Source organism: Berghia stephanieae, chromosome 1, assembly GCF_034508935.2.
Source record: "Berghia stephanieae isolate SIO BIC M18660-M18661 chromosome 1, UCSD_Bste_1.3, whole genome shotgun sequence".
Classification (NCBI taxonomy): Eukaryota; Metazoa; Mollusca; class Gastropoda; order Nudibranchia; family Aeolidiidae; genus Berghia; species Berghia stephanieae.
The window spans coordinates 44,616,618-44,644,210 of NC_088360.1; the positions used below are offsets into that span (position 1 = coordinate 44,616,618).

The window sequence follows — 27,593 nt, forward strand, 5'->3', positions numbered from 1 at the left end:
CTCATTTCCGGTGTAAACAACAAATAAACATGGCCCCCACAACTGACGCACCAAAGCTTCTGAAAAGACGAAAGCTAGGCAAAGGAAAGAAAAAAGCATGGAGGGCAGCTAATGTTAAGGAGCTTCATGATTTCTTAGACGATGAAAGACGACAGGTTGAATCTGGGTAAAATATAGAATCGCCATTCATTTCTTAGGCTCGTCGCACGTGTACGGCCTACTCAACTTAGGCAGGCTGTCATTCATCATTATCATTATCCCCACTGTGTCTGGGGATAATGATAATGAAAATTCGTTATCCCCAGACACCTGTCTGGGGATAACCAAATTTCGTTATTCCCAGACAGATATTTGAAACTCCGCTCTTTTAAGCAATTATCCACATTCCAGAATATGGAATGTTTTCAAATGCACATAGAAATAAGGAAAGTTAATAAAATATCTAAACATAAAATTAAAAATTAATCAACATTAAATTAGGCACTTAAATGAAAATTCAGTTTTCAAATGACAGTATAAAATTTGGTTTACTATGATGCAGTATACCATCCCGATGATAAAACCGTTTGAATTTTGTCTCTAGGTTATATAATAATTATAGAAGCAGAGTTATTCAATTTTTTATGCCTTAAAAACACCCAAAAATTACTAAAGGAATCAGCCTGAAATTGGGCACCAGCTGACTGAAAAAGCGAAAGGGGATTCCCCTGAAACACTGTGACGTCACAAGGCTAGGAGCCAATGACCGACGCTGACCACGGCAGTCCAATATATCTTCTAAATGAATTTAAGGAGGGAAACGGTAATTGTACCAAATGATAGGGCGTTCAATGCCCTTTATTTTGGTATTTAATTTATCCAATTCTGTAAATAAATACTAGAGATATCTCAATTTAACCAAGCCATGGTTTTAGCCTGCAGCTCACAAACAATAATTAGCGGTCACACAGGTGAATGGGAGAACTGTGACACAGATTTAGCCCTTCATTTAAGTGCTTACATTAAATCAGTTGTTACTACATATACACAATATGCGTCAACTAGAAGTGGGTGTCATGGCCGAATGGTTTAGTCGTCTACCCTGGAAGTTTTACCAGAATCGACGTTGCGGGTTCAAATCCTGGATCCGGCACTTTTTTATTTTTTATTTTTTTTTACATTCCGTCTTCTTTTTACAGAACGGTGCAAGGGAGAAATGTCCCATCCATCCTCCCCCCACCTCTTTTTTTTTAACTCTCTCTCTCTCTCTCTCTCTCTCTCTCTCTCTCTCTCTCTCTCTTCTTCTCTCTCTCTCTCTCTCTCTCTCTCTCTCTCACTCTCTCTCTCTCTCTCTCTCTCTCTCTCTTAGTTCCTTTCTAGTTTCTAGCAAATTGTCATGTTCGTCCCCATTCCGATCTCAAAAAGTGTCTAAAAAGGATAAATAATTAAAAAGCAAACAAACACAAATATTCTGAGAGCGACCAAATGGTCAGATAGAGGAGAAAAAAACAAACAATACACAAACAAAAACAATTTTAATAAATCCATGCTCAGAAACGGAACAAAAGGTCAAACAAAAAGGAGAAAAGAATAGACACGCACAAAAAAAAAAAAAGGTGGGGGGAGGATGGATGGGACATTTATCCCTAGCAATGTTCTGTAAAAAGAAGACGGAATGTAAAAAGAAAAGAAGTGGCGGAACCAGGAATCGAACCCACAACGTCGATTCTGGTAAAACTTCCAGGGCAGACGACTAAACCATTCGGCCATGACACCCACTTCGAAGTCGACGCATATTGTGTATATGTAGTAACAACTGATTTAATGCTGGAATTTACACTTATCAGGGTGGAATTTGAGTAACCATGTATCACTCCAAGATTCTAGTTTCCTCGGGTCATCTTGCAATATATCCCAATCAGTATCAGTCTCTTCTTTTATAATTTTGAATATCTTTGTGTCGTCAGCAAAGAGGTAAACTGATGAGTCAAAAATGTTAGGTAAGTCATTTATATGACTTGACTTGACTGAGCCGCTGTACTGTGAAGTGAATGTTCCTCCAACTCCACCAATGGTGGCACCATCACTTTCAATGTCAAATCAACCGCAAACTCTTTTGTCCAACAATTACCCACACATGACATTGCTGTTCAACAATTCATTGAATGCTTAGCAATTTAGTACTAGATAAGTACTTCGGTAAAAAATTCAAATTGGACACTATTGTTTGTAAGAAGTGAAGCGTTGATCGTAGTAAAGCTTTGTCTCGTCTGCATTGTAAATGTCATTAGAGTTGTACTGCTGAAGAAGTTGTTTCAAAACTTCATCACTCCATTTCTGGCAGAAGAGACGTCAACATAGTGTTTTTCGTCATGTTCTTTTTCAAGCACGACATTCTGTCGACCTTTTCATCTCAAGAGCCAGCTTTCTGATGGGGAGAAAGACTTGCCTTAAGTCTTTGCCAGTTCAGTCGCCTTTTGAGTGTATCAATATGGACATGGACCACATAGATCAGTCAAAAGATGATACGCAAGTCCTCCCTGTAATCCGTTCTTATTGTTCATGACCCAGTAGATGAAAACAATGCACAGGTAGAGAATTGCAATCTAGTGGTCAGACAATGTAAACAAACACACAGCATTGGGTGGACTGCGATCACTTTCACACTGTGTGATGCAGACAGCGAGTTCTGATTCAATTAGCCCTGTCGTGTCAGGCAATCCTTTGAGGTCAGTTAACAAGCATTGGGCATCTGACCTAATCCGGGTCAGAGGAACAGTGGAATTGCGTTTTTGTTTTTTCTTCTTGAGCATTTATAAAGCGTAATGTCCACTAAACGTGCTCAAATTGCTTTACAAGGGGTCCCTGACCAACAGCAACACGTAACACGTGGAACAAGAGATGACGCCTGTTAGGCGATATTACAATTTTTTCGGACAAAGACAACGCTGTTAACGGCCAGGTACTCATTTTACACCTGAGTATGGTGAGAGAATGTGAGTAAAGAGTCTTTTCCAAGGACTCAACTATGCGCCGAGCGAGGCTCGGACCCAGGACCTTCCGATCCAAAAGCGAGTGTCACACCACTAGACCACATAGCCGCGTTGATGTGAAAGATTTTTTCACGCGTGATACGATAGTAAGGTGCCGAACAGATTCATTGTGTGAACTCATTTTCATTACCTTTTTTAAATTGTAGTTTTTAGATATTTTTCTCAAATCAAGATGAAGTGATTAAGCGGAGGTGTGCGACTAAGCAGATCGATTATATAGAAAAAATTCTGTTTTTTGGGAATGTGTAGCGTATGAGTGGAGTGCGCGATTAACCGATGTGCGATTAAGCCGGGTGAACTGTACTGCTTTGCACTACCTTTCCATACTTCACAAATCAAAATGGTGGCTGAGAATCAAAACAATGGTCAAATTAGGAAATTTTAAACTTTCACAAATATACTATTTTACTATATTATTGTTATTTTTAATAATAATAATAATTATTATTATTGTTATTATTATTAATTATTATTATTATTATTATTATTATTATTATTATTATTATTATTATTGTTATTATTATTAATTATTATTATTATTATTATTGTTATTAAAATTATTATTATTGTTATTATTATATTTTACTTTTATTTTTATTACTCTCAGGCAAATAAACAAGTTATAAATGGTCATAACAGTAAACTTACTAAATTTGGTGCAAACATGACAAACATTTCTGAGCAATACCTAATACGACTTAGCAGGTAACACTCAATATCCATCTAATTGAGTGACACCCAACGTCTGCCTAAAAAAAACCCCCACAAAACAGTTAACTGTTGTGATTTGCATACTTTTACTTTGTTAAGCTGATGATTTCTAAAACAAACTGTACTACTTACTACATTTTAGGAAGTGAGTAGATTATATCACCTTTCCACTGCTTTGGTAATCGCAAAAATAGTCACTTAAGCTGCTAATGTACAGCTGACATGTAGGATAAGATAAAAGTGGCGTTAATTTCTTTAAAAAGAATTATTCCACCAACCTGACAAGAAAAGTGCTGATTTGGATGTAAACAAGCACCATGAGAGCCTAATGGCTATTGAACACTTGTGCAACTCGCACCATCACACAAAGCTACCTTTTTGTCTTGCTTAGCTTCACCATCTGAATTGGCCTGATGATTTTCCATAACAGTAACAGCTTGACCATTATCATTAATTACCGGTAGAAAATTGAACAGCATAGGTTTGACCCACAGAAGAAAAAAAAAACCAGCTGCTTCTGACGAAATTTTGATGCAGCTGTGCTGATGTAGTTCAAGCAGAGTTGAGCAATCAATGCACTGACATCATGGCCTATCATGGTCAAAGACTGGACGAAGATGACTGTCGACAAGCTGGGAGCGACAACTTTTTAAGCTGCTGAAGATAGCTGGAAAAAGGCAGTTGCAGTCAGTTAATTACTTTACCCCTCCTCGCTATTATTGGTTGCTCCACGATAACATTTTCTCTGGTCCTGACGATGTCGTTATAGTATAGAGAGATCGCACTGTACATGATCTAATTTTTATTATATTATCAATGAAATTCATGAGGAAAAATTAAATAGTGTCAAAGTAGATGCATTATAACCCAGACAACTTATGATATTTTGAATCTAATGTAGTATATATCCTTTTTCTTTACCAGAGGGTTAGTTTCAGAGAAAAGTGATGAATTACTCTTTGCCATTGATACCAAAAAGGCACAGAAGCACACTCCAATTAAAAGTAAGTACAGTCCACTCCAAAGTTGAGTTTCCTGTCCACTATTGCAATATTTTACACATTTTAGATATGGTAAACTCAAACAAATTGTTGTAAATTGTAAACATTGTTCTTAGTCCACCACAGATTGAGCAAATCGATTGAAACAAAAACCACATGGCAGCCCTGTATAAATTTTGACTAGCAAAATCAGCTTTGATCTTATTCAGATTGGATTAACACTTTCACTCTTTTTTCTCAACAGTTGTAAGAGTCAAAGAGATTAGCTGTGATGAGAGACAATAAGCTCTCACCAAACCCATTGGTCACAACGCACAGTTGTCAATTCCAAAACAATGGATATCATCGCTCAGTCTCTCCGTACAACAGGCATTGGCTACATGCTGTCTATACTATGCCCATCCCCCTCGCCTTATATCTGATTGTCACAAATGACTGCACAAATCCATACTGCAATGCCCTACCCTCTTTTGTCACTACTTTAGCATTAAACCCTGCCCAATCTCGATTCATCAACATGTCATGATTTCACCCAGGATTAAATTTAATCGTGAGATTTTGTTTGATCTATTTCTGGAATTTGCCACTTTTAGAGATTGAAAATTATTTGTGATTAACCAAAGTTTGGTGCAATTAACCAGTGACATTTATATAGAATTAATTCCGTTTCTTAGGAAATATTGCGATAACCGAAAGTTGCGATTATCCAGAGTGGACTGTATTTAGTTCCAACAAAAGTCAGTGAGATAAATGAATTAATGTTTTGATTCTTGACAATCATGGGACCCATTGGCATTTTATTTCCCGTTATTCAAAAATAAATTTGAGGTTATAGATCGATCACATTACCATTTTGTTCTATTTTTCAGGGCTTGTCTCCAAAAAGGAACAATTTAGAAACAGGCCATTAAGATCTTGTGCACTCCTTGAACCAAGTTCACATATTGAAAGTGTTGTCAAGTAAGTTGTAATTTTTCCAAAAAGTTTTAAAAAAAAAAAAATCATTATCACTGAAGTCGAAGAATGTTTAGAAGCAGAACTAGGAAGCTTCCTTTTTCTTTGTGATTTTATGAATTAAATGACATTTAAACTGGTTATTACTCTCAATGGACAAACAGTTCATCAACAGTAATAGGCTTCATTCCCACTGTTGTACCTGAAATTTTAACATTCATTTATTTTTTATGAGTTGTTCACATATTTCATCTTCTCTCATATCATAGTGAGTGAATACGACAGTTCACCACAACAGTAACAAATGTTTACTATGGCAGAACAATGTTTTTCATTTTGTCTTGATAAGAAGAGATTGTGACACGACAACTCCATTCTTTTCTGGAAACATTAGCTGATCAAGGAGCACAAACACAGTTGCTACTCATACTCATACATGATAGCTCCCTCAGTTGAGACTTGTGCAAGATTCATACCTATTGTTAGACATTGTTCTCAGCTTCTTAAATCTCAAGAATTAAATAAGCTTGACATTTAATTTTTAAAAAATTTATTAAAAAAAAATATTGATTGATTTATTCATTTATTTGAGTAGTAGTCGGGTATTACTTTCGAGAAATGATTTCTTTGAAATATCCTTTTACACTTGCTTAACCTTTATGAGCTTATGCCAAAATCTGGACAGCTGAATATTTTATTTTTATAGATAGCACACTAATTTCTTCTTTATTTTTAAATACAGTTCCAAATTTTAGCATTGCTTCATCAGTGTGATGCAGTGATGTTGTGATCAAGAGCATGAGGGATGAATTTAAATAAATTTACAACACTTATGTTCTCTTTTTGATCTGCTCATAATTCATTGCATATGGTGACATATCACCACAATTATGCAGGCTGTAGGTTTATCTTTATATTTGGATTATAATTTTTGAATCCAAGGGTTTATATGTTCAAGTGAATTATTTATAAGACAAATGTTTTTGGGTGGGTACTCAAAACTGCGACGACAACCCTGATTCTGGTACAGATTTATCTTTGAATCTGTGCCAGAATCTGGGTCGCTAAATCATGTCACAGGGTTGTTATACATAACTGCAATTAGATCTCTTTAATCGTCTTTTTAATCTAGTTCAAATTTGATTTATCTCATATTTTAAAGTCTTTTTTTTTTAAGTTATAAAAAGCAACATTACATTTGGTCAAGGATTTAAGCCATTCATACAGATTGATTATTATACAAGCAAGATCTGATGTATGTAATTATAAAGACAAACTGGCTCTCGCACAGACTAATATATATTTTATCTAAATTGGTAATGATTCAAGGTTACTTTTTTTTAAGGAGTACATTTTTAACATTGGCATTTGCAGGCCTAAACCAGTGAACTTCAAGAAAGGAAAGAAAACTCAGAAAATTCTTGACCTCTTATGGGAAAAGACAGCATCAAGAGAATGTGTCATAGCTTTAAAACGGGAAAAAGATAATGCAAAGAGAAATGCAAAAAGACTCAGAGAGGAGAGCTGTGAAGTTTCAAATGATATATGGAATGGTATGTCTACATATTCCAATAATGTGTATTGTGTTCTTTTTTGTGTATTTTTAACTTGCGTATTATTAGTCAGTGTGTTCTGATTTGAATTGCTGTTTCGCTACAGTTTATATTTGAGCTGTATCTGGAATCAGTTTATAGGGTATTGTTAGATTGGAAATAATTTGGTTCGATTTGAAGCCAAATAAAATAATGAGATCTCTCTGTCTTGCAACTCAGTAGTTGTTTTAGTTTAGTATGAATACAAGTTAGCTGGGTGAACCAATGCACAAACCACTTGTCAATCAGCACCACTAACAACAACTCACTTTTCATTTTAGTTTTGCGATCATTCATGTATTTGTCGGAACATGGATTCGACCTTCTTTTCCGGCTGTCCTATGTAGTTCGACGAATGCGTGTTGCACTGTGTGTGTGTATGTATAATAATAATAATGTATACTTTATTCATTTTTTTAAAATGGAAATTCGGTTACAGACGTGGCATGCATAAAAATGTATAAACACAAAGTTGAGAATCTATGGCAACAATGTATAAAAAATATATATTTTTAATATATATATATATATATATATATATATATATATATATATATATATATATATATATATATATATATATATATATATATATATATATATATATATATATATATATATATATATATATATATATATATATATGCAAATGTACAAACATGTAAAAACATACAACCAAGAACCAATAGCAACACTTTATATATTACAGGGATGCCACTTTTCCGGTTTTAGCCGGAAATCCGTTTTTTTTGTACCACCAGCCGGTTTTAATCCGGAACCTATTCAAAAAACAAAAACAACAAAAAAATTTAAAGAAGAAAGAAAATCGCGATCGAGATTTGAGCCGGAACTTTTTCGCCCGGTGAATAATTTGGGCTGTCACCGCCGGTCGAATATTTGGGCACCTAAATGGTAGTTTATCTCCGCCCATCCCCATCACAATTCCTCCTTTAAAAAAAAAAAGATAAATAATCAGTGATTTTGAGAATTTCTTAGAAATTTTCCGCTGAATTTGCCATGTCAAACATTTCCCTCAAAACCACAAAATCACCATTATGTCTTATGTCATGTTTTGACACCTGTACAATAGTCTCGTGAAATTTAGTGACGGTCCCGTTTTTATGACGTCGGGCCAGACTGAATGGCACCAGATGTCACAATGGACACAGACGACCAGTGGTGTTCTTTGATTAGCTAGTTGATGGTTGAAGGGGAAGGGGAGGGACAAATCTCTCTCTCTCTCTCTCTCTCTCTCTCTCTCTCTCTCTCTCTCTCTCTCTCTCTCTCTCTCTCTCTCTCTCTCTCTCCCTCTTCTCTCTCTCTCTCTCTCTCTCTCTCTCTCTCTCTCTCTCTCTCTCTCGCTCGCAACCATCCATTAAATCATCTGGTTATACAGAGATAATACATTAGCCTAGAATAAAGCAATGGTGATTGGCTTAGTTTATTCTTCTATCTTTTTACCTTTTGACTATGGCTTTAAATTTGTGAGATTCTTGGGTTGGATTTATAAGCTGAATAACCACTAGGTTTCGGCAAAAAAAATAAAAGATATTGTAGCCTGCTTTATAAAGTAAAAATCAAAACAAAACAACACTTTCTGGCCTTTTATTTGAATAACATTGTAGGCCTTTAACATGTGGAAAGGACAATTCATTAAATGTTTATAAAAAGTAAATTTATGTTTAATGATAAGAATGGATTTATACTAGTAATAGTAATATATTACACAATACCAATACAAAACTATGTTTCTGTTATTTTTACACTTTGCTTGCGTTTGACCGATAGACGGAGACATTTTCCTTCTTTTTGACAAATTGCTATTATTATCACTGAATAAAAAACACTCAACAAAACCACTACATCATCTCTACCACCACTACTATTACAACCACCACCACATCATCATCCCTACCAACACTACTACTACAAATAACACTACATCATCCCTACCACCAGTACTACTATAACTACCACCACATCATCATTCCTACCACAACTATTACAACCACCACCACACAATTATCTCTAAAAGACCACCACTACTACAACCACCACCACATCATCATCCCTACCACCACTACTACTACAACCACCATCACATCATCATCTCTAAGACCACTACTACTACTACTACTACTACTACTACTACAATCACCACCCACTACTACTACTACAAATAACACCACATCATCCCTACCACCACTACTACTACAATTACCACTACATCATCATTCCTCTGGCCTCCCATAGCGGGCAGGGGGGTACATACTGTGTCTTCTATCCCCTTATATCTGTTTTCCAACATGCTTTCTGTCTTTGTCTTGGAATGAGATTACTTGGTTTTGTCCTGGCTGGGAGGGAAACAGTCAAATGCATAGTTATTATTTTGAGAGATGATATTTTTTTCCTTGTAAATCATCTCTCTGTAATGTATTATTGTTATTTTAATGTATAATGTAGGCATTTGAGTGTGTTCCTCTTTGTTGGATTTTGTGCTTGTGTCCGGATGAGACTTATAGGTGATCTCAAACTAAGTACATTGGTGGTATGGTCTTGGAATCTACATCTGAACCCTATTTGTTCCCAGTTCCCCTATGTCTTACTTTTTCTTGGGTGCTTTAATTGTAATTCCAGAACTTTTTACTATCCCATTTTTCTTCCTTTTTACTGGCGCTGATATAACCTAAATGTGTTGCAAGCGCCGTAAAACCCTTAAAAACAAACAAACAAACAAACATCATCATTCCTACCACAGCTACTACAACCACCACCACACAATCATCCATACGACCAGTACTACTATAGTCACTACCACATCATCTCTACCACCACTACTACTACAACCACCACCACATCATCATCCCTACTACAACCACCAAATGTAATTACACTTTCAACTTTTGAAATTCTCTGAGTCGTGTCAGAAATTGCTGCGAGACAAATTTTGGATCACATCTCAGTGAATTTGAATGAAGTTCAAATTTATAAGTTATGGTTGCATGGGTGGGTCATGATCTTCACAATGAAAAATTTTCTCCTTTTATGTGACCAATCATTCTCACCCCTGATAGCTATTGATATTAATTTGTCTATATTTTGTTTTCAGCACCTTATTTTATCAATTTGAAAACTGTTAACTCTCCTTTCTTTTGTGTGTTATTTGCTCTCAATTGCAATGATAAGTACTGAAACAATATTCCAAATTTGATATTTTTCAAATCCCTACAAAGCCCCTTGACGTTGATTTGTATCTCGTCCGCGCAAGTTTTCAGGCTTTTTTTAATTTGCCTGGTGGCATCCCTGATATTAATTTAATAAATTGAGATAGGCCATACCTCTGGCCTTTAGTCCCGAACTTGTGTGTGTATATTTAAAAGATAGTATTCAATTTAAATCACAGTTGGGCATTAAAAATTCGAACACCATGTGGCAAAAATGAATTAAAGTGACGTGTTGTCTTTGTTTTAATAGATAATGACGGCTCCTCATGGAGAACTTAATATATTTGGGAAGGGGGTGATCGCCATCCTTCATAACTTTCTCCATTTTACTTAGACAAAATCTCTTGGACAGTTCTTCCACATTGGAAATTGGATGAGTATAACTCCTGGCTTTATCAATTATCCGATCAATTTTCTTAATGTCGCAAATACTGGCATTTCCACACCATGCTGTAATACAAAAAATAATAACGGTCTCCAAAACTGATCTATAAAAAAGGGTGCATAACGTTTGTCTATGTCCAATTCTGAAAGTTTCCGAATAAAATACATTCTTCTGTTCAATTTAGAGATAACAGCATTGGTTTCTGACAAATTCTGACAATGTATGTATGTATGTATGTATGTATGTATGTATGTATGTATGTATGTATATATATATATATATATATCTATATATATATATATATATATATATATATATATATATATATATTATATATATATATATATATAAATTATAAATTAGTGTTGCTTGTGACTATATATATATATATATATATATATAAAAATTATAAATTAGTGTTGCTTGTGACTATATATATTATATATATATATATATATATATATATATTTATATATATATATATATATATATAATATATAATATATATATAAATTATAAATTAGTGTTGCTTGTGACTATATATATATATATATATCGGTTTCAAATCAATACGCGATGCATCAGTTTCAAACCCGTGAGTTTCATAAATTTCAAATATCAAATTGTTATGGTATCTCATCACATCTGTAGTTTATAGGTATACAGATTTTTTTTGTTTTGTTTGTTTTATTTCTTTTTTTTTCTTCTCTTCTTGTTATTTTAAGACCTGAACGAGGGTTTTTTTTTTCCTTAACGTGAATAGCAATTTGTAGTGTTACTTTGCTTTTTAAAAATTTATTTATTTATTTTTATTTTATAATTTTAAAAATATTAATTAATTATTATTTTTTATAATTTTATGTATCCTCTAAGATAGAGGATAAATCAAGAATCTTTGATAGCAAATTTTTTCTAAACCCTGTTTTTTGTTTTTGTGTGTTTTTTTAAAATGAGTAATTTATATTTTTTCACTTTATTATTTTTTTTCTGTAATAGATGACGATGGAGCGAGTAAAGCACAATTACACGTAAGTAGGATGGATTTCTAAAACTAATTCAGAAAGTTATCTGACAACTTGTTATTACAAGTCAACAATGTCAACTGGCTTTTGTTTTAATATGGTGTTATTTTGATTATTCTCTCTTGTTTTAATTCATTGTTGAGTCTGATTAATAACAATAATTGTTATCAATGTTTATTGTCCACAGCGCCCCAAACATTTGAAGACAAAACCTAGTAAATTAGATGCCACTGTTGTTCCCCACCCAGGTGCTTCTGTAAATCCCAGTTATGAAGACCACCAGGTACAAAGAAGGATTTTGTTTAATGGTTTTCTTTTCTCTTCTTTTTACAACCAACACTTGTGTATAAGAGTAAACTAGTTTTGATGAAATGAAATGAGAATATACTTTGAACTACTTTTTATCTTCATTTTGGACCACTTTGGGGTTCTCCATATCAATTACTCAGACACAGATTTATTATCAAACTTTAATTAGAAATTGTATACATTTTTCATCTCGAAACTTAAAATTATTATGATTTGACCTTTTCTCAATAATAAATTTTGTTCAATTTTCATTCATATTACATGCCATAGAGTTAAATCTATTTATCTATCGGTAAATGTGCACAGTAAGATTCCATCGTTCAATTTGACAATTGATATCTTTTTTGTCATGCTTTGAATTTTATATCTTTCACTTCTTTCTTTTCATTTTTGTTTGATTAGTTTCTTTTTTTTTTTTTTTCAATTCCAAAGGATTTGTTGCGATCAGCTGTTGAAACTGAAGAGACCAAGAGAAAAAAAGCTCTAAAGATTGCAAATTGTTTGAGACCTCGTGTACCTAGAAGTGAGGCAGCAACACCGGTAAACCATAACTTTAAGTTAATTCTATCTGTAATGGGAAGCAGAAATCACACTGGTTCAAAATTCCTTGGAAGTGTGTAATCAGTCCTCTGGAGGTTACAACTTGAATCTTAATGTGGCATAAATATTTTACTAGCCAGATGTAAAGGCAGATTATTTTGATTGCGGGGTATAAAAGAGCGATGATGGATGATTTTTATTGATGACCAGCATTTATTAAGCTAGAAAAGAAGATGCTATCACTCTGAAACCAGAAGATCAGTTGCACAATGTATGTGTCCAGTCCTGTGGAAGACTGGTTTCACACTTCCAAGGAGATTGGAATCAGTATTTTGACATCACACTATTGTTCCCTTTTGACACCAAAGGTTTTATACTAAACTTAAGGGTTATGGAATGACTTGTAAAGTACATCATTGGATTGCGTCTTTTTTGTCGAACAGAATGCAAAGAGTGGTTGTAAAAGATAAAATGTTAGATTTTGTATATGTTACAAGTGGAGTCCCACAAGGAAGTGTTCTGGGTCCCCTGCTATTTATTATGTATATGAACGATTTGACCGATAATATAAAATCCAAATGGAAGATATTTGCCAACAACACAAAGTTATATGGTTCAGCATTGCATAAAAATGTATCACAAAATAATTTATACTTGTATATGATTGGTCATGTCTATGGCATGTGGAATTTAATGTTTCTAAATGGAGATGTTTCATGTTAGGAAGTTTAACACCTAAAACATTTATTTTGCAGACAGGGATGGACACACTGCTTTTAACTGTGACAGAATATGAAAGGGATCAGGGAGTTTTGTATTTTGACCAAAATCTTAATTTTGATTATCATATCAATAGTGCAATCAATAAGGCAAATAGGCTTCTTAATATAATTTACAAAAGTTTCAAACAATTAGGCAAATATGCACTTGTCACCTTATATAAAGCTGTTGTTTGTACAGGTCTTGAGTATGCAAATTGCTTATGGCACCCTATATGGAGCGTTCCAGACTTTTGGGCCAAAAATTTCGAAAGAGCGATCACTGAAGGTTTTGGAATATTTCTATGGTATGATTAACAATGTGGTGTGACTGGAGCTCCTTAAAAGGCGAGAGTTTTACTTCTTTTTAATCAGGTCCGAAAGATAGTGGGGAGCAAGGTCATTTAAGCATTTAAAAACAGTGGTCGAAATTTTATATTCAATCCGTGCTTTGATGGGAAGCCAGTGCAGAGCTGCAAAAGGGGAGTAGCGTGGTCAGTTTTTCTTCTCATCAATACAAGTCTCGCAGCTGAATTTTGCATGCACAGACTAGCTTTCTGAGACTCTTTTCAGGCAGACCAGAGAGAGTGTGTTACAATAGTCCATTTTAGACAGGACTAGAGAAACCTTGATAATAAACTCATATTATCACAATAACTTTCATTTGTAATTTTGCACTGAATAGATTTATAGAGGAAAATATTATTTGCAGTTAAAGTCAATTTTTAAATGTTTTTATTTTTATTCATTAATTATTTATTTTTTCTGTTTAACTCAGGCAACCCACCTGGCGGAAATGGCCGCAGGTCTTGTTGATGACTCAGATTCTGAAATTGAAACAGAAGTGAAAGGAGATGGTAAAGAGGAGGACAGTGATGAAAAGACTTCAGTAAGGATGCCACAAAGAAAAAGTAAACGACAAAGAAGGCATGAAACAAATCTTAAAGAACAGGTACTGTAAGCAAGATACCTAACAATTTATGTAGAATTTTACAAATAATTGTCCGTTCTTCAAAATTTACCTCAACTTGATCATCTTTGTGGTCTTTTTTTTCTTCTGTGCATTATGAAAAATAAAGGTAAAATCTTTCTTTTCTTTTTTTTTTTTTTAAATATAATTTCTTCTCTCTTTTAAAAAAAAAAATTTGGTTGGGTCCTTTGTAAAATCCTTTAAATAAAGCAATCAATCAATGTCAGGTCCGTTGCAAACATCACGTCTTTCCAATCCCCTCTGTCATTAGCCTTCTTCAAAAAGTCCACATATTGAGGCCTCTTACAAATTTCATTCTTTGATTTCCTATGCTTCTTTTTCTTTCAATTTTTCTTGTTAGTGCTGCTTTTTCTAGATCATTCTTTCTGTCTTTGAGAACAAGAGAAATCTCATGTCATGTTTCGATCATCTCTATATTTGCTTTATGCCAACCTGAGGGTATACCTCCTTATTTTCTACTTTATCCGTCCATGATATATTTAGTAGTTTTCTGAAGAACCATGTTTCTGCTACCCCATTTCTCTTTTTACATTCTTATTGATTTTTCAGTAAACAGACAACTATTATAATGTATTTGTAAAGCAAACTTTAGTGCTAATATCATTTCATTGTGCCCTAAAGGATAAGTTAAGGGACTTTTTATCTTAATTCTGAATCAGTAATTGGGAGAAAAAGTCAAATACACTAGGCATGCCTTCTATCCTGTATCTTCCTGATTTGTCCCGGAAATTTTGAACAATATCTGGCTCCTTAAGGGGGACTCTGTTCATCCACCCTCCTGGAGCCCCAACAGCCCTTGGATCCTGTCCTTCAGGGATGGAAATCCAGATTTTCAGGGGTGATTTTTTGCAATAACACCCTTGTCTCCTCCCCTCTCTTCTCTTTCCTCCCCAACCACTTTTTAAAAATAGTATTGCAGGCGGATTGGTAAGTTACTACCTTTAGTACCATTGTAATCATATTCTGCTCTTGATATTAGACATATTATTGCCTTTTAACTTAAAACTACTGCCTGGCGTATTGTTCTTGAAATTCGAGGTTTTGTTCGTAAAATGTTCCTGGAATTTGAAGTTGAGGTTAGGCATGCCTATAGGATTAATTAACCTTTTAAAAAAATATATGTTTATCATAATGTCAAATATTATGAAAGTCAGACAGATAGTGCTCTAAGAGTCTCATGCCATTGAATTCATGTTATTTTATTTTATTTTTAAGATGAGAAAGAAAAAGGCTGAAACTGAGAGGAGAATTCAAGAGGAGATGGTTGAGAGGTAATAATCATAATTTACTTACTTAAATTGCCCATTGACATCCACAAGTATAATTTTTTTTTCACCCAGGACGATAATTGACAAGTCCCTTTTGACTTTTGAGCAGGAACTCTGCAGAGAGTCCGTTCTACAATGTTGATATCATTGGCATAAGGGTCTACTGCATCTTATTAATATTTTAGATTTTATATGATATAGTAAGAATAAGATATAACTAATATTTGGAAATGTTTTTATCACAGGGTAGTGTTTGTGTTTTATTTTTATTTTTTGGAAAAGCGCTTTGAGCACATTTAGTGGATATATTGAGCTATATAAAAGCTCATTTCTTTTTCATTCTTTTTTTTAACCGACAGCTCTCTGCTTATTCTTATCACTTTGCCATTCGTTCTAATTTCAGTGCCACATGCCATAATTTGCTAATGTTTGGGCTACGATAGTAAATGAATGTTGTGATACAGTAGCACCCCCACCCCCACCACCCTTAAAACACAAAGACCAAACCCTTGTAACGTAGTATATAGTTATCTCCCTCAACATATCAATAAAGTAAATTAATAATAAAGTTCCCTTTATTCATCCTCAAGCACAGATTTGTCTGGTGGCTTGCTTAGGGCCACAAAAATCTGTGAATTTTCGAACTAGGTATCTTTCAGGTTCGAAGCAATAACCATACTGCTGAATTTCACTGCCCCCTCCTCTCCATCAAGTGTTTTTGGCAAGGCACGGTTTCCTCGAACCATTTTGCATGTCCTGAGGAGTTTGAGGAAACTGTAATGGAGTTTATTACTGTTGCTATTAGTACTACTACTTTTACTACTGCTGCTGCATGACTTTATTTCGATTTTCATGTTATTGAGCTGAATTTTTAAAAAAAACATGAACATAATCTTTCTCATCTTCAAGGGTGCGTATTTTAAAAAGAGAAATACGGCAACAAGAAGAAAAAGAAGTGGCCAGAGTTGAGGCAAAACTTAAGCTGAAAGAGGAGGAGCCTTACAGAACCAAAAGGCTCGGGAAAGTGAAATATCCTTTTTGTTGGTTTTTTTCTCTCTCTCTCTCTCTCTCTCTCTCTCTCTCTCTCTCTCTCTCTCTCTCTCTCTCTCTCTCTCTCTCTCTCTCTCTCTCTCTCTCTCTCTCTCTCTCTCTCTCTCTCTCTCTCTCTCTCTCTCTCTTAAAATTTATTATATACAGTTTTAGAAATATTGGGTTTGTTGCAACTGGTCTATATGAAATCGCATTCATTCAAAACTTTATGTTTGCTTTTAGTTTCCATGATTATTTGTTTTTCCTCAGTATCCATTTCCAAAGAGTTTGAGGTTTAGACTTAATAATGTAATCCAGAGATGGACTTGTTGTAATACATTATGAAATTACGTTACTGTGATTCATAATTTAAAATATATATATATTAGCCAGAAATATTGTTGTTATGTGTCCTTCATTGTTTTTGCACATATGACGAACCAGCTGCGGATCTCAAGCTGTCAGAGGAACTAGTGGCACATCTCAGAGAAGTTAAGGTTAGTGAGAAAAATACTGTTTTTAATCCCTCTTTTTTTTTACTTGTTTTATTTTTTACTTTTTGTCTTGTCTAAAGTTGAATTGAATTGTTTCACTTTTTTGTTTCCTTTTAATAGTTCTTACATTTTTGGACACATGGGAAAATGCATTTTCAAAACTGATGAGAATCCATATTTTATACTTGTCAAGTGTGCCGTCCATAATGTCAGTGTGTCAGAGCATTTCGCTACATCTACAATTTACTTACATTTGTTAACAATTTGCCCTTAATAATAAAAGTAGGTACCACAAGAGACAATTTATAAAAATATAAAATGGATTTTTCTTACTATATTCATGAAGCATTCTGATAGTCATAGAAAACACTTTTTAAATTTTGAAAATCCATACATATATAAGAAATTGAGAGCAAATTCATTTTTCAAGAACTTAGATTTTGTTTGCTTGCCAATTGATGTAAGAAAATGTTCAAACTTTGACGTCATGTCACTAACCACAAAAAAAGATTTAAAGAAACACATTTTTAAAGCACCGTGACTAGTTAAATAAAATATAACAAGTTTTGAACAAGACACAAATTCTTTCCTAAATCTCCAGTCTGAAATTCCTCCAAAACATCGCGAAAGTAAATGTTTTGGCCTCCAGCATGATGAAATAGCATATTCCATATATATTAACAAAATGATTATACAAAATGCCATGTAATTCATGTCAACGGGTAGAGAGTACTCCAGGGAAGAGATCCAATTTTTTTAAAGACATTTTCCTCAAATGGTCTCTAAAAAATAAAGAAGTGAACTTCAGGAAACACGCAATTTTGCATGTTGGCTGAAAAATAGCTATAATCACGAGCAAAATGTATAAAAGATTAAATATCTCTCGAAATCATGCAGACAGAAGAAAAATATCGCATGTTATAGGAAACCGGACCTGCTGAATTCAAATGTGAATGCTTCCTTCTCAAAATTCAACATGAAATCATGAATGATCAGCACAATGTTCAAACCAGCAACATATGATAAGAAATCAACCTTGTTAAGAAACTCTTATAATCCCAAGACATCATGCTTTTACTTCCGCAACGTCTGTTTTCACGTCCATGCTGCTTTATGGACTTGTTTGGTAATTATATTGCTTTGTTTTGCCTTGGTCCTCTCTGGGATCCTTAACTGAAAGGGTGCAGTAAATGTATTGTTCCTATTATGGAGGATGATTTGTATGTTATTAGGAGGTTATCGATATATACGTTGACAGTATAGCGCTTTCCTCTAATACGGGATCATGCACTTGTGCCCAGCAGGTGTGTCTCTTGTGGCCTCAACTCCCTACCACTCTAAAGTCTTCTAGCGACTTAAGGTCTAGTACGCGTGACTGGATCACTGTATCCTGATTTCTATGTTACTGAATGAAATGCTACCCTTTAGATAGGATGCTAGTCTGAAATAAAGTACTTTCCGCCACACACACACACCCTAAAGACCAATCCACCCAATCCTTTATGATTAACTCCCTTTGCTTGAGAGGCGAGTATTGTACGAACTGAGGTATCGCAAATCCCACCAAAACCAAAACTGAAAAAAAAAAAAAGATCTCTTTATTTGTTTATTTTTTCGTCTTAAATTTACATAGCTGCCAACCGTTCCATTACAAACGGATTTGTTCCGTAAGTCCGTATTTTTAGTTAAATTTATAGTTAAAAATCCATATTTTGTCATTTTTGGCTAATTTGTGGTAAACAAGGCATGTGAGCCTAATGATTTATTATTATTACTAGGACTATTATTGTTATTATTATTATTATTGGTGTCCAGATGATGGGCAGGGTTTAAACCAGCACAGCATATTCTCCATTCCTGTGTAGCTCTTTAATTTGAATTATGCCTCTCTGTCATAAATGATTTTCAACAGTTTAAAAGATTCCAGTTGATTATATGACGCCTGTTTTTCACTAAAACCTTTCATAATGTATTGGAGATTTGCATAAAATATGCATGTTAGCCTCGAATTTACTTTTGGTGTTCTCAGACAGTATTGATACTTTCACTATTTGTTACAAATATTGTTTTAATTAAAAATAAAATTAAATCAGCATCTTTGATTGGAAGGTATTCAATCAGAAAATCAATTGTTTACATAGATTAAGCATTACTTCCCTTTATTAATTTATGAAATATAAATTCAATCCATTAAAAAAAATGTTGATCTGATTCTATTTTTTTTCAAGCAAGCTTTTATAACGGTTCAAGAGAAATAAGTATATTCCATTTTTAGGTGTCTTTATCTTGTCAAAGTAAAGAAGTAGGAATTCTCCAATATTTATAGGTTCATTTTACTATAACTACTATTATAGTGTACTATTTAAAGACCATTATGTTGCATGAAAGAAAATATATATGCAATCTCCTACTTTTTAGCCAATTTCCCTAATTTTTACCCCAAAACACCCTTTCAAGTGATGCACCAGGTTATCAGTTAGCATTTCTAAACATCCTAAGTTATTTCATTTATTTTATAATTCTGCTAGAGTGTATTGGTCCTTATCAAAGTTGAGGCAGTTGGATTCTTTTTTTTTTGTCTGTTTTGAAATTTTGATCTCATTGTGGAAAGTGTCATTTCATAATGATTCAAATGGGCTGGAACTATACCTGATAATTTAGCACCATTTGGACTAGCTTCTGTTATCTTAAACTTGTTAATGTTAGTAGTAGTAATTAAAAAGACTGACTTTTATATGTTGCGATTCGATGAAAGGGGGAGGGGGGCACACATCGTCCTCTCAGCCTGGGCCAAATGGGCGTTCCTTATTTTATTTTTGAAAAGTTGGCAGCTATGAATTTACATCTCTTCCCGATTTAAAACAAAAACATACAAAAAAACAACAAACAAACAAAAACAAATAAACACACGTCATTCTATTGTCCATTTCTATCCAGTTTTAATGGCGTATAGAATGATTATTTAACTTCTCTACAGATATACTGCTTCATTAGCCACTAGTAACCTCGGCCATTAAACTACCCTTATTAAAACAAATTGGTAGAAATAGAGATAAGATGTTTGTCTTTTAGATAGAATCGGTTCAAATTTTATATCAATAATATGTCGAGATTTTTTGCTGTTGTAAAATTTTAAAACGGCAGTTTTCAACCTTTAATGGCCATTTTTTATTGTTGAAGTGGTATAGGAATAAAGCTGAATCCTTCCTCTTTGAGGTGATACCAAATTTAGCTCTGTGCGTTTTTTAATGGCCGAAGTATTAATGGTTGAATGGCCCGGTTTAAAATAAGTCCTTTTCTCGACGCCTGATGCAAGATATATAGGTTTTATTTTGTCACAAAAATGACGTCCACTGTGGTACATAATGTAAGGCTATTGTTTAATTATGTTTCCAGGGTCCAACATGTGATGGCATATTTGGAAGCAATTTTTAATATTTTTTTTGTTTCCTATCTAATAGACTGTCAGTCGTACACATTAAAAAAAAATCTACAAATAAGTGCATATGTTTATAAATTCTCAAGTACAAATACTTACATTTTACTTGGGGTGCTAATGATTGTCAAATATCTGTATTATCTCCAGCCTGAAGGTCATATCTTAAAAGATGTGTATACTAGCATGCTGAGGAGAAATATTATGGAGCCAAGAGTTAAGCAACCGTAAGTGTGTTTTCTTTATCTCTTATCACAATAAATGTATTTGGGTAGTTGTTAATTAATTTTTTTTTTTTTTGTTTGTTGTTTTTGTGCAATCTATAATGTAATCCTCAAGCTAAAAGTTATGGTCAGCATAATTTGTCTGGTTGATTTTTGAATGTTTTTTTCCAAATTCAAAGAGAGAATTGTTTTTATAAATGACAAGATAGAACTGTTGCTGCTTGATTCTTGATTTTTTAAATTATCTTTATTTCTTGTTTTTCTCTTTTGTTTTATATTGAAGTTGATTTTAAGCATTCAATGTTCTTCATTTTAACATGTGAGCTGACAGTATGCTTATATTTTAAGATTTAAAATACAATTTTGTATAAAAGAGATTCTGCAGAGTTATCTTGGGTATATTAAGGTATTCTTCTCAAAGAATTGTCTTTTTAATTTACATTTGACGCTCTAGTGGCTTTTGTAAATAACTCGTACTTTCCTGTTCAAGTGGGGGTCTCAATAGATCAGCTGGTTGAGCACTCACTACATATGCAAAGGGATTGGGATTGATATGCAGTCCAAATTTTGATTATTATTTTGTCCAGAACAAGCAACTATATAAAGATTTAAAAGAATACGGTGAAAAATTGAAATTAAGTAAAAGTTACATAAACGTGAATTAATTGGTTTTCTTGTGTTTTGAGATTTGCGGGGGAATTGATACATATTTTCGATTTTACATTGCCATACTGATATATTTTTCCTTACATTCAAAGTTATGTAAATCTGTCTGTGAATGGTACAATACAAGCTATCAACGATTTTGTAATTATAGACTATTGTTTTAGGCATTTAAAGGAAAATTCCTTTATTCATCCTGTAATAAGATAGGATATTGAGTTTCAGGACAATTCTTAAGTTTTGAAATATTATTCATTGCCTACTGTCCAGTGTTAGCCTGATCTATTTCCGCTATTTATTAGTAAATATGATATCCCGTGTCAGACTGGTATTCTGTTGGAATGAAATAGGTAATGAAAATCCAGTTTGGATCAGAATTAGAAAATTTAAGTAATTTGAAGTATATGACATGGAACCAAATTCAATTTCAAGCATCAGGTCCACCCTGAAATAATACAGTTTTGAGTCGATTGGTCACAATTTGGCATTTTGATCAATGCTGTTGAATTGAAAATGTAATTGTAGTTTTCTTTCCTTTCCTTTTTTTTTTTTTTTTTTTTTTTTGAGAAGATGAAAGAACATGGCCTGTTCTGAGGTAAAAGTATGAAAAGTGATGTAAGACGATTGTTGTGTGCAAGTTTGGAATTTGTATTTGTATTTATTATGGAGTATTAATTTTTAATACTTTCTAACTCATTTTACTGTCATATATATTCTTCCCTTATTTCAGGAAAAAACGCAAAGCAGTAAAAGCGTATATAAAGAAAAGCCACAGAGACACAACGTGAGTTGGGTTTTTTTTTTTTTTTAATTTAAATTTTTTATTTTTTTGTTTTGTTATTTTCTATTGTTTCTTTATTCTTTTGGAGGAGGGGGAGTTTATTTTAGTTTGATCAATTTTGGGTATGCATTCAAAAAAATAAATATCACTACTATTAGGGGAACTTTGTCTTTGAGTGGTGGGGACTGCTCTGGTTTGCCATAAGGACGTCTATGGTTAAATCCTTGCTCAGTGCACACAATGCAGCAGGGTAATGCGAATATGGTGGGTATATTCAAGGTACGAGGAAAAGATGAGCTGCTGCCCATATTTTGTATAGTTTTAAAATCATGGTTAAGTAATTGTATAGTGAATTTTCGGAATCAAAAGCAAAGATTGTAGCCAATAAGCTTCGTGTAGCATGTATGAATTTATCAGATTGGTGAAAGGCATGAACAGATTGGTAAATTTTGGGAAGAGGCTACTATGGTTCTAGAAACCATCTTGGTGTTCTGAATGGTGTGAATTAGATAAGTAAAATGACCCTTATTCTACTGTTATCGAGTTATTAGCATAATGATCACAATTGTCTGTTAATTCATTTTAATTAAGTTTTTCAGATTACAAATGCGATTTTGAATTAATGTTTTTAATAGTCAGTTATAATGTCATGGGACCTAGAATGATAGCTAAAGCTGTTCAAAAAGGATCTATTCATTCATGTCCTCTTTGCAAGAATTGAAATAAGAGTGATCTATGCTTCTTTATGCCACTTTGTTATAGAAGAAGATTGTTGACCTCTTGATTTCAATTTTTCTTTCCAATTAAAGCTGTTAAAAGGAAACTCACTTCTTTCATGGTTAAGTAGCAATGACTGTGAAAAATGTTTTTTTTTCTCTTTTTGAGGAAAATTTTTGTCTGAAATCAAAGCCCTATCTCCACTGAGTAAAAATGTTTTTGAATTTTGAAAATCCATTCATAAATAAACAAGTTATGCAGTTTCAAAGGTGTCATTTATTTGGATGACCCGCAAAGAGGAAAAAAACGCCAAAATATGGGACGCTTTTTCGCATTTTTTTTTTTTTCGACCGTTGGTTGTATCTTGCGTAATAAGTGGATTAAAAGATTGAAATTTGGCAATTTAATGGCAAATTGATAGAGAATATGATGAAAACATTAAAAGAGTTCTAACTTATATAATTTTAGAGCTGGATGGTATATAACACACACACAGAGAGAGAGAGAGAGAGAGAAATTAGTATAACACACACACACACACACACAGAAATATATTAAGAAATGAGTATATAACACACAGAGAGAGAGAGAGAGAGAGAGATTGCGTACATAATGAAAGAAATATAGAAGGAAAAGAGAATTTGGACAAGGGGACAAGGGCTACTGATGGAACGTGACTTTGAACACAATAATTAAACCCATGCTGAGATTGTAGATCATATTGCAATCGAAAACTTTTAACATTATAATTTCTTAAATTCTTGTAAATTAAACAGTCAAATTGTCAGCTGTTTATTGAACCCAAACCCAATGGCAGATGATAAACACCCCTCTGCCAGTGAGACCGCGCAGACATTTTGACGAGTCATGTACTTTAAAACGAGGTCAACCAATCAGAAAGCGCTTTGCCACGACCTGCTTAGCCACTCAGTTTGGTGCCACGTCGGTTTGAACTTGTGATTCGGGCTGTAGGGGGGCAAAATGGCTTTGTCTTTTACGAATGAAGAGCAAATTAGGATGGTGTTTTGTAAAATACGGGAAAAGTACTCGTCATATTCATATGAAATTTTACAACCAAAAAGAAGAAATGTTCATGTATTACCTTGTCAGCGACAAAACCTACACGCCCGGTAGTTTTAGAAATATTTTACTCCAAAGAGAAAAAATCTATTTTTAACGGTCTTCTGGTAATCGCACGAGTTTTGTCGCTTGACATAATCTAAAATGACCTTTTTTCTAACTGTGTACCAACTTTCAGTCATATTCATCGATAAACAGCGTCGTAATTAATTTTTAAAAATAGCATATACGAAACGGCTTTGTCCCATATTTTGTCGCGAATTTGGGCACTTCGTGAGCGAAAAAGAGGCCCAAAGATTTGTGTGGGATAGTCATAGCTAGGTTAAGTCAAAGCAATAAGTGTCAATGGAAAACAAATCACAGACTTGAGCTGTTGTTAATAGTGCACTGTAATTTGGGGGGGGGGGGGGGAGTTTTTATTTAAATTTTTGTTTTTGTTTTTTACTGATGATATATCCCTGCTCTTTATTTTTTGAATTTTGTGGAGTTCTACAATCTCGAGACAAATTGGTGTTAATTTCAACAAGAGAGATCTAAGCTGTCCACTTTATCTCTTACTCTGACATAGAATATAAATTCTTTAAACTTTTTTCCACAGCTTTGTGGACTTGTGGTATCATATTCAGCTTCTGATTTGTAGAGCCTTGGCTTGAGTCCAGCTCTGATGGCTCAAACTTGAGTCCTTGTAAAAGTCTATTAACTCACATTATCACATATTTAGGTGTAAAATGCGTACCTGGCTTCTAATAACATTGCCTCTATTCGAAAAATATAATCATCATTACAGTCATCATGTCTCCTTCTACATGGTCGGTGTTGCTGTTGACTTTGGACCTGGTGTTAAGCACTTTGATCATATTCATTATATATTAAGCTATATCTGGATGATTTTAAGGACAAATAGACTATCCCTTAATTTTTCAAACCTCATTTATTCAGCTTCTCTGGCTAAATAAAGTTTAAGCAACGTCTCATTCAAAACACAATGTTAGTGTTTCTTTTTGAACATTATGATGTTAAAGAATGAATGATGTTAAAATAAAAAGGTCTAACAAATCAAAAAGGAAAAAAAAAAGGCTCTCAATTAACTGTTAAAACCATTTTATAATGCAAAACAGCCTATCTGTCCTCCAAACTGACCGTTTGTACATCCTTTCTCTTTTCTTTTTTTTTAAACTAGTAAAAAGCCCGCAATTTCGCGGGGAAAGAACTATTTTCATTCGATATTGCCAGAATCATTTTCTTGAATAGCTTGATTACAATTAGATGCACACTTTAATCGATGTGCTTGTCGTCGCTGCCATGCTTTATTCGGCATGATTTTAGTTTATCAGTCAGTAGATATCAATATCAATAAGTCACAAGTCTTTACCACGCTTGATTTGGGAGGCCTTCCGAAAGCTCCTAAAAAGGGAAACAACTTAAATTATATTCCCTCAACTAACCCCAAGAAAAAGTAAAACCTAGACGACCTGCCTTTAACTAACCCTAATAGGAAAATAAACACCCTAGCATTATGACTAACCCTAATAGAAAAAAAAACCCTCGGACTGCTTTGCACTACCTTTCAATACTTCACAAATTAAAATGGCGGCCGAGAATCAAAACAATGGTCAAATTAGGAAATTCTAAACTTTCACAAATCTATCAAGGTTTTTTAAAATGCTTCTTTATGATGAAAAATTTAATAAATAAACGCCTGACAAAAGATCTACGGTGAAAATACAAATTGAAAGAATACTGGGGATGTAGGAGCTTTCGAAATGTCTCCCCTTTACCTAACTTATGTGAAGTCAAATGAAAATCTGAAGCAGACGCGAAAAATATCAAGTTTGTTCGGGCTAGAAGCTAGACAGATACAATTGACAGTTTGCCGACAACGTTTTATTAAATATTTCCCAGGGCAATAATTATCACATTGATGGCATAAAAACCACCGTAATATCAGCAGTAATATTAGTTGACGTTGTTAATCGGTGAAAATGGTTTAAAATTTGTGTAAATCCGAATACCTTCATGTGATCAAGTGAATAATATCACTATGAATGCCACGATTTGCTGAAAAATGCCAAAACACACACACACATGTATACACCACACACACACACACACAAACATAAACGCAATTAGAACATACTACTACATAACAACACTGATCACCGCTAAATCAACAACACAACGGAAGTAATAATAATACTTGATGTCATAAATAGATGACGCAAACTGACAACTTTTTACAGTGACGAAATTGGTTGATTTTGAGAGTGTTAGTGTCGTCGGTACGTATTTTATGATATTTGTGTGACTCAACGAACTTTCAAACTGACTTTAGATTATAAAGGAAATCAAGTTATCTGTTTATCTATCTGTAAAGAATACATTTCTAATTTTCAAATCTTTCAGTAGAGTTGTGCGCCGTATCATTTTTTTTTATTGACTCAAATAAGCACAATGTTCTCCATAATGCTATATTTTTTTAAGAAAGGATTTTTTTTTTTGAGAAGTGCCCGTTATTTGTAATTTTGTCTCAGTAAGACCTTGATTAAGATTTTCTAAAAATAAAGTCCTTTTACTTTTTATTAGCCTCCCAAGGTCATGATGATATATTGAAGTGATTCATACACAGCTGGGGTATTGGATATTTGAAAATAAAAAATATAGTAAACATCAAATGAGATAGTTGGTGAAGGTCATCATTGTCATTTTTTATTATTATTTTTTTTTTTTACATTTTATTGCTACAAAACACTTTAAATTACGTGGTCAATATGTCTTCTTTTTCTATCTTTCATACTTTCAGGTGATGGTGGTGCCTACCCAATTCAAGTCAAAATTAATTTTAATAGATTATGAAAATAAATGATCAAGTAATTTACACAAAGAAATCGAACTTGTTTGATTTTATTCCACTTGAACCTTTCCTTAAATGACAACCTAGCATTCTGATTTAATATTATAGTCAATCAAGAATGTATGCTCCACTTAGAAACTCTTTTATCGTATGAGCAAGACATTCTTTTCGCGGTTCTCAAGCTGACCATGTTTGAAATCCTACATGATGTAACGGTGAATTACTGTGCCACAGCTCTATGGAAACACGATTCTCTTGCATTTAAAGTGAAGTCGCATAAGGTAGTATCTAAGATGTTAATCAACATCAGCATCTCAAAGTTCTCTCATTTCACCCAACTTTCTGCTCTTGTCATGGATTGGGACTCGGTACTTTGTTTTGCTCTAGCCCTGTTTGGGATTCTTCGCTGAGAGGGAAAGTCAGATGTGTGCCTCATAATATTTTGCATTGTCTATATATGTATAGGATATATTGTCACAGATTGAGTTATAAGGACAATTCTTATGGAAAGTTATTTGATTTAGTAACTTG

The 27,593-nt window shown here is 33.6% G+C and overlaps 1 protein-coding gene across 1 annotated transcript; it reads left to right on the forward strand.

The window, feature by feature from the left end:
* Nucleotides 1-5: 5 nt before the first annotated feature.
* LOC144975670 (ribosome biogenesis protein NOP53-like) lies at nt 6-27,096 on the forward strand. Its single transcript, XM_078919864.1, has 14 exons — nt 6-166; nt 4,668-4,747; nt 5,614-5,704; nt 7,073-7,251; nt 11,896-11,927; nt 12,109-12,204; nt 12,663-12,770; nt 14,307-14,480; nt 15,735-15,790; nt 16,697-16,816; nt 17,247-17,313; nt 20,897-20,973; nt 22,364-22,417; nt 27,012-27,096. The coding sequence occupies exons 1-14, from the start codon at nt 30-32 to the stop codon at nt 27,013-27,015; spliced, it is 1,275 nt and encodes a 424-aa protein (XP_078775990.1). The 5' UTR covers nt 6-29; the 3' UTR covers nt 27,016-27,096.
* Nucleotides 27,097-27,593: the final 497 nt, after the last annotated feature.

Coding starts and splice junctions, on each gene's coding strand:
- LOC144975670 (XM_078919864.1), top strand. CDS start 30: ATGGCCCCCACAACTGACGCACCAAAGCTTCTGAAAAGACGAAAGCTA. Junction 12,771..14,306: donor GAAGTGAGGCAGCAACACCG/GTAAACCATAAC, acceptor TGTTTAACTCAG/GCAACCCACCTGGCGGAAAT. Junction 15,791..16,696: donor CAAGAGGAGATGGTTGAGAG/GTAATAATCATA, acceptor CTCATCTTCAAG/GGTGCGTATTTTAAAAAGAG.